Here is a 7,681-nt window from a genome sequence, read left to right as displayed (position 1 = left end):
GGGCCTCCTTCTGCACTGTATGTTTACCAATGTAGGAGAGTTGATCATTAAGTTTGCGGATGATACGAAAATTGGTGAGGTGGTAAATAGTGAGGAGGATAGCCTTAGATTACAGGAGGATATAGATGGGCTGGTCAGTTGGGCTGATCAGCGGCAAATGGAATTCAATCCGGATAAGTGTGAGGTGATGCACTTGGGCAGGACAAACAAGACAAGGGAATACATGATAAACAGCAGGACCTTGGGAAGCACCGAGAATCAGAGGTGTGTATATGCTCCGGTCCCTTAAGGTAGCAGGACAGGTGAATTAAGAAGGCAAATGGTATACTTGCTTTAATTAGCTGAGTCATAGAGTTTAAGAGCAGGCAGGTTATGCTGGAACTGTATAAAACATTGGTTAGGCCACAGCTAGAGTATTTTGCTCAGTTCTGGAATCCACATAATAATAATCTTTTACTAGTGTCACAAATAGGCTTAGATTAACACTGCAATGACGTTACTGTGAAAATTATAGGAGAGATGTGATAGCATTGGAAAGGGTGCAGAACAGATTTACCAGGATGTTGCCTGGGATATAGAGTTTTAGTTATGAAGAGAGATTGGATAGGCTGGGATTGTTGTCCTTGGAGCAGAGAAGACTGAGGAGGGACATGGTTTAGATGTACAACATTATGAGATAGATAGAATAGAGAAAAATAAACGTTTCCCCTTGGTGGAGGGATCAATGATCAGGGGAGGTTTAGAGAGAATGTGATGAAAAACCTTTTCACCCAGAGGGTGGTGGGTGGCTGGAACTCACTGCCTGAAAGGGTGGTGGAGGCAGAGACCTTGATAACATTTAAGAAATAATTAGCTATGTACTTGGGGTGCCAAGGCATATAAGGCTGTGTGCCAAGTGCTGGAAAATGTGATTAGAATAGTTACGTGATTGTTTTTGACTGGCACAGACAGGATGGGCCGAAAGGCCATTTCTGTGCTGTCCACATCTATATCTCGATGACTCTAAGTGGCAGGGGAGGAGGAACCACAATCCTCTGTCCTCTCCCATTTTCTGAGGAGGAAACTCTGGAATCGCTGGGCAGTCACATGGGGAAAGCAGTAAGAGATAGAGAAGCAGGATGAAAGGAGCCAGCTTCAGTCTGCAGAATTTAAGCAGTAAGCAGAACAGATCTTAAAAAGGGAAACAACGGTCAGACAAGGATTTAAAAGAGGTTCCTTACATAAGGGGTGAGGAGAAACCTGGGGTGGTAGAGAAGTCTGGAATTGCCACTATCTGCAGGGACAGGAGATGATTTATATTTTGCTGTTGTACCTCTGGATCCAGATTGAAGGAGTCCTTCATTTTAAGGAAAGTTGTTTGTCTTCAAGAAAAGACAAATCAGCTTACCATTCATTCCATTGGTCATTCTGGGACCTTGCTGTAAATTAATTGATTGTCACATTTACCAGATAATTACAGTGATTGCATTTTAAAAATAATTAGTTAGGTGTGAAGTGTGTTCTGAGAATATGACAAAGTGCTATATAAATGCATGTTCTTCTGCCTGCTACAAAACATCTTGTAAAATGTTTTTTTTCAGAGATCAGATGGCTCATTCATCAAATTCTTCATTCTTCAGTCTGGAAGAGATCAGTAAACTGAAGTCATCCTTTGAAATGGATGGGCTGATGAGGGCTACTCCACAGATACAGAAGAAGCTAAATGAGCTGGACAACACCGAGCTTAACATCGCAGTGACAGGGGAATCAGGCTCCGGGAAATCTTCTTTCATCAATGCGATGAGAAGTCTTCAGAGCGATGATGAGGGAGCCGCTCAAACTGGAACCACAGAAACCACAATGGAGCCAACCGGATACAGACACCCCAGCCTGCCCAATGTTTGTTTTTGGGATCTGCCAGGAATTGGGACAATAATATTCCCAACCGAAAATTACTCGAAGGAAATGCAATTCAATAAATATGATTTATTCATCATCATCTCCGCCTGCCGATTTAGTGAAAATGATGTAAAACTCACCAAAGAGATTAAGCGGCTAGGAAAGAATTTCTACTTCATTCGAACTAAAATTGACAATGATCTCAGGTCAATGAGAAAGAGAGGAAGGAAATTTAATGAAGAAGAAGAACTGGAAAAGATCAGGAATTATTGTGTCAGAAGCCTGCAAAAGGCTGGGATCCCATCACCCCATGTTTTCCTGATATCAAACTTTGATCTGAATCTGTATGATTTTGATCTGTTAAGTAAAACTCTTGACGTTGATCTTCCCAATATAAAGAGAAGTATTTACACCTTGGCCCTTCCAAATTTAAACTTGGAAATTGTAGAGAGGAAAAGGGAAGAGCTAAGGGAACAAGTCTGGATGATGGCAACACTTTCCGGAGCAGTAGGAGCAGTGCCTGTTCCTGGAGTTTCCCTTGCTTGTAACATTGGGATAGTGCTTAAAGGAATAGTACATTTCCGTAAATGTCTGGGTCTGGATGATGCCTCTCTTCAAAGACTGGCCAACGAGGTAAGGAAACCTGTGGAGGATCTGAAAGCCGTGGTGAAAACTCCCCTGGTGGGTGAAATAACTCCCGATATAATAACGGGATTACATTGGGGTCTTGCCTCTGCCACCATTTCAGCAGTTGAGCTTGCTTTCAATAACATACCAATTATTGGATCCATCTTTGGAGCAGGATCGTCATTTCTTGTGACCTACAAACTGCTGACTGGTGCCCTGGATGATCTTACAGAGAATGCAAAGAGAGTGGTGAAGGCTGCACTTGGGATTGATAAAAATGTTCCAGAGCAAAATCAGTCCATGAGTTAATGCTGATACATTAAAGATGCGTGCGTCACCCTTACATTGGCAAGAATTCGACTGACCAACATTGCACTTTTGCTGAAATCATTCTGAAAACATTTCTCCTACGGGATTCTCCATCGGCGGGATCCTTTGTTTCACCAGTAGCGCACACACACCCATGGATTTCCTGATGGCGTGGGATGGCCACAATGGGAATCCCCATTGACCGGCTGCCAGAACGGAGGATCTCGCTGCCAGTGAGGGGCGCAGGAAAACGGGGCTGGCGGGATGGAGAATCCCACCCCTCATGTATTTCAGGGAAGGATGAGTGTTTCCAGAAAGGACTTTTCCCCACCCACTGTTGCTGCCAGAGCTCTCAACCGTGTGTGACCCATCTCCTTCACCTCTGCTCTCAATCATTGCCCTCTCTTCCAGAACCAGGGTCCTTCTTGCCTTTGTACAAACCCCATCAGCCACCATATTCAAAGGATTAAAATCCGCTAGTTTTGTCAATTCTAGCATGATGCCATACCAAACACATCTTTCCCTCACTCCCTCTATCAACATTCAGCAGGGCCCATTCACTCCGGGACACCATGGTCCACTCCATCACCTCCAACAACTCATGGAACCTTCCCAGAATTGCAGGAGGTGTAACACCTGCCTCGCTACCTCCGGCCTGCTCACCATTCCAGGCCCCAAACACTCTGTACAAGTGTGTACAAGACGCTTCACCTGCAACTCCTTCAATCTGGTTTATTGCATTCGCTGCTCAAAATGCAGTGTACTCTACATTGGAGAGACTAAATGCAGACTGGTTGACCGCTTTGCAGAACATCTTCGGTCCGTCCGCAAGCAGGACCCAGATCTTCCTGTCGCTTGCCATTTCAACTCACCATCCTGCTCTCATGTCCACGTGTCCATCTTGGCCTGCTGCAATGTACCAGTGAAGCCCAACGCAAGCAGAAGGAACAGCACCTCATCTTCCGATTGCATGGCATGTTATAGTCTTTGGACAATGAGTCCAACAACATCAGACTGCCAATCTCTCCTCCACCTTTACCCCATTGTTATCTCTGTCATTTATTTCAATTTCTTCCATCAATCCCTTTTTCCTCACCACTGTCTCCCCCTCCCCATCCCACCCGACCTCACTAGGGCCATCCCTGAGGTTGTCCTTTGACACACTGCTTACCTTTGTCCTGCGATTAACACATTCTGATCTCTTAGTCATCATCGCCACAATTTACATTCCCTTTGTCTTTTTATCCACCGCATCTTTGTTAATGCCCACCTATCACTGGCCCTATCCAGCCCCACTGCTCCACACACACCCACAACAGTATAAATCTAATTTATTTCCAATTCTCCCTAGAATCATCATAGAATCGTAGAATTTACAGTGCAGGAGGAGGCCATTCAGCCCATTGAGTCTGCACCAGCCCTTGGAAAGAGCGCCTTACCTCAGCCCACATCCCACACCTTATCCCCGTAACCCCGTAAACACTAGCTCCGTTCTCTCCACAGATGCTGTCAGACCTGCTGAGATTATACAGCATTTTCTGTTTTTGGTTTGGGAATAGGTTTCTCTGGCTGTTATGTGAGGAGAGAAATGAGGGTGAGAATTTTAAAAGAGCTCACCCAGTATTACACACACACACTGCAACCAGACAACTCAATTAAATTAAACACAAGCAAATCGGTCTGACTACGAGAATCATTCAAAGATCACAGACTGTTGCCATTCCGCCCATCGTGCCTGTGTTCTCAGTGATTGTGATGGATTCAGTTCCCATGCCCAGCTCCTTCTCTGTGATGGTCTTGATTTGGTTCATAACAAGAGCATCAACACTGAAATGGATGCACACAGGTTTACATGAGAGACAAACCCACTTAACTGTGGAATTGGCTCGCTGATCCGTAATTTTCACATTAGCTTCTATGTCATCCGCATATATGTCATTCACACAAGCTTTATTCACAATAGATGATTAAGTCACAATGGAAACTTATTGCCAGTGAACTCCAACCACAATATCATATCAAGCTACGAGCTGCTTTCTAATGCTATTAAAACTTTTCACCCCCTTCACTAATGCTCCTCCACACATTGGCTTTCAATCACTGCTGCATCATACACTATCTGTATTTTGAATTGTTCCCAGCTCTGTGAGTTCTTCTGCACGATTCTCCATCAGCGGGACCCTCCGCTTCACCAGAAGCACCACCCACACCTGTGGGTTTCCTGATGGTCTGGGATGGTCACAATGGGAAACCCCATTGGCCGGCTGCGGGAACGGAGGATCCCACTGCTGGTGGGTTGCACAGCGCGGGAAAACAGGGCTGGTGGGACAGAGAATCCCGCTCCTTATTTTTAGGCAAGCTGTGGTCACAGATAAAGAGACTACAGAGATCGGGGTCCAGGATCAGCCCAGTACTAATGCAAAATACTATAATGCTTGAAATCTGAAATAAAAACAGAAAATGCTGGAAACACTCAGCCGATCAAGCAGAAACCGTGAAGAGAGAAACAGGGGGCGCAATCCAATGGCCACGCTGAACCAGAAAAGAGCTCGCCGCGACGCAGCATGCCATTGAAATCCGGGAGAACCTGCTCCCGGGATCTACCTGGCTCTCAATGCCTCGTGAGATTCAACGCAATTTTGCAAGATGTGATGTGCTGGTTTAGCTCAGTGGGCTAGACAGCTGATTTGTAATGCAGAACAAGGCCAGCAACGCGGGTTCAATTCCCGTACCAGCTCACCTGAACAGGCGCCGGAATGTGGCGACTAGGGGCTTTTCACAGTAACTTTATACTTGTGACAATAAAAGATTATTGTTATGTAACTCCCGCCCATAATGGGCGGGATCATTTTTGAGCAAATCTGCCTATTAGAGCGAGATAGTAAGCCTCACCCTAATGTGCAGATTCCCGAGGTACCTGAGGCTTTAGAATTCACCCCCTTTGCCTCGGAGACCTCGGCGAGCACAGTTCAGCACTGGTCCCCACAAATGGGACTCATGGGGATCTCCCAAGGGATTTAAGGCCCCCAGCTGCATGTGCTTTGGGCAGGGTGGTGCACAGGCACTTCTGGTGCCAGCTGGGTACCCTGGCAGTGCCAGTTGGGAGTCAGCCTGGCACTACCAAGGTGCCCAGGTGTCACTGCCAACTGGGATCCGCACTGCCAAGGTGACAAGCTGGCATTTTGTGCACGTGTGCAATCAGGCCAGGGTTGCCCAGAATAGGTGTTGGGGGGGCTAGGAACCCTCCCATTTTTGCATTCGGGCTGGGGGAGAGGTCAGGGATTGTTTCGGGGGCCTCGGAGATTGGGACACCATTTAAAAGTGGCGTCCCGATCTGTCACTACAATGTACAAAATGGAGCCATGTGCAGCCTCGACCGCATGTTCCACGTTCAGGCCCCTTATTCAACATGAGTCATGTTGAATATCCATTTGTTTCTCGGCAATGCAAATTCTCGCTGGGAGACTGTTCCCTTTTGGGAGAATCGTGCCCAGGGACTTCCTAATCAGCAGTGGGAGTCGGAGCATTGCGATCAGAAAATCTGGAAAGCAGCCGAAAGTCTGCTGCCTTGGGGCAGGAATTTCCAGGAACAGGAAATCCCACCAAAGTTTCAGGCTGATGACCATTCGTCAGAAATATGGCAGACAAACACAGTCATTTCAGCAGCATTGAGGAGCAAGGCTTTACGAGGCTCTGTCTAGCCATCGATGCCGTGGCTGAGGTCTGTATCCTGGGCGTCATTCTCCGAACCCCCGCCGGGTCGAAGAATGGACGTTGGCCGCCGTGAATCCCGCCCCCGTCCCTTCCGAAGTCTCCGGTACCGGAGATTGGGCGGGGGCGGGAATCGGGTCGCGCCGGTTGGCGGGACCCCACGCTCAATTCTCCGGCCCGGATGGGCCGAAGTCCCGCCCAGAAATTGCCTGTCCCGCCGGCGTAAATCAAAGCTGGTATTTACCGGCGGGACCAGGCGCCGTGGGTGGGCTACGGGGTCCTGGGGGGGGCGCGGGGCGATCTGACCCCGGGGGGTGCCCCCACGGTGGCCTGGCCTGCGATCGGGGCCCACCGATCCGCGGGCGGGCCTGTGCCGTGGGGGCACTCTTTCCCTTCCGCCTCCGCCACGGCCTTCACCATGGCGGAGGCGGAAGAGACTCTCCCCACTGCGCATGCGCGGGAAACTGTCAGCGGCTGCTGACACTCCCGCGCATGCGCCGCATTTCCGCGCCAGCTGGCGGGGCAACAAACGCCATTTCCGCCAGCTGGTGAGGCGGAAATCCCTCCGGCGCTGGCCTAGCCCCTCAATGTTGGGGCTCGGCCCCCAAAGATGCGCCGTTTTTGGCGCCAGTCGGCGGACATCGCGCCGTTGGGGGAGAATTTTCCGTGTCTCACAGGGGCAACACCATCACGGCAGAGAGAGTTACAAAAACAGGCAGTACCTTCCAGCTACCCACTGGTGATATCATTACCCGTCATTATGTGGGCAACACATTGATCAGGAGAGTGAGTGAAACTTGCTGTCAGAATGATTGCTGACACGTTAGTTCCAGCTGGCTGAGAAGAGGGAGAGGAAAATATTCTGGAATAGCAGCAGAAGATTAGTTCCTGCACGGGGAGAGGTGTGGGAGTGTGTTACACCAATTAAGGAACCTCGTATGCTGCTACATCAGTAACATGGACAATGGGTTGAGGTTAATGATGTGAAATATTGTATTTTTAATCTAAAATTGGCTTTATGTGATCAAACTTAATTAACATTTATCCAAATATATTAGTTGTTGTTTAGCAATAATTGTAACTTGGAATATTTTTATGCTAATCGCACAATATAAATGCAAACACTTTGCTGTATTAACTTTGAACTCATGCTTAT

At 47.9% G+C, this 7,681-nt stretch overlaps 1 protein-coding gene across 1 annotated transcript; it reads left to right on the top strand.

Annotated features, from left to right (window-relative positions):
• The first annotated feature begins 1,587 nt into the window (after positions 1–1,587).
• On the top strand, positions 1,588–6,835 carry LOC140420894 (interferon-inducible GTPase 5-like). Its single transcript, XM_072505014.1, has one exon. The coding sequence runs from the start codon at positions 1,588–1,590 to the stop codon at positions 2,812–2,814; it is 1,227 nt and encodes a 408-aa protein (XP_072361115.1). The 3' UTR covers positions 2,815–6,835.
• Positions 6,836–7,681: the final 846 nt, after the last annotated feature.

Source organism: Scyliorhinus torazame, chromosome 5 (assembly GCF_047496885.1).
Source record: "Scyliorhinus torazame isolate Kashiwa2021f chromosome 5, sScyTor2.1, whole genome shotgun sequence".
NCBI lineage: Eukaryota > Metazoa > Chordata > Chondrichthyes > Carcharhiniformes > Scyliorhinidae > Scyliorhinus > Scyliorhinus torazame.
This window is presented reverse-complemented; position numbering and strand designations above follow the sequence as displayed.

Excerpts from the sequence above, each read along its gene's own strand:
- LOC140420894 (XM_072505014.1), top strand. The coding sequence starts at position 1,588 with ATGGCTCATTCATCAAATTCTTCATTCTTCAGTCTGGAAGAGATCAGT.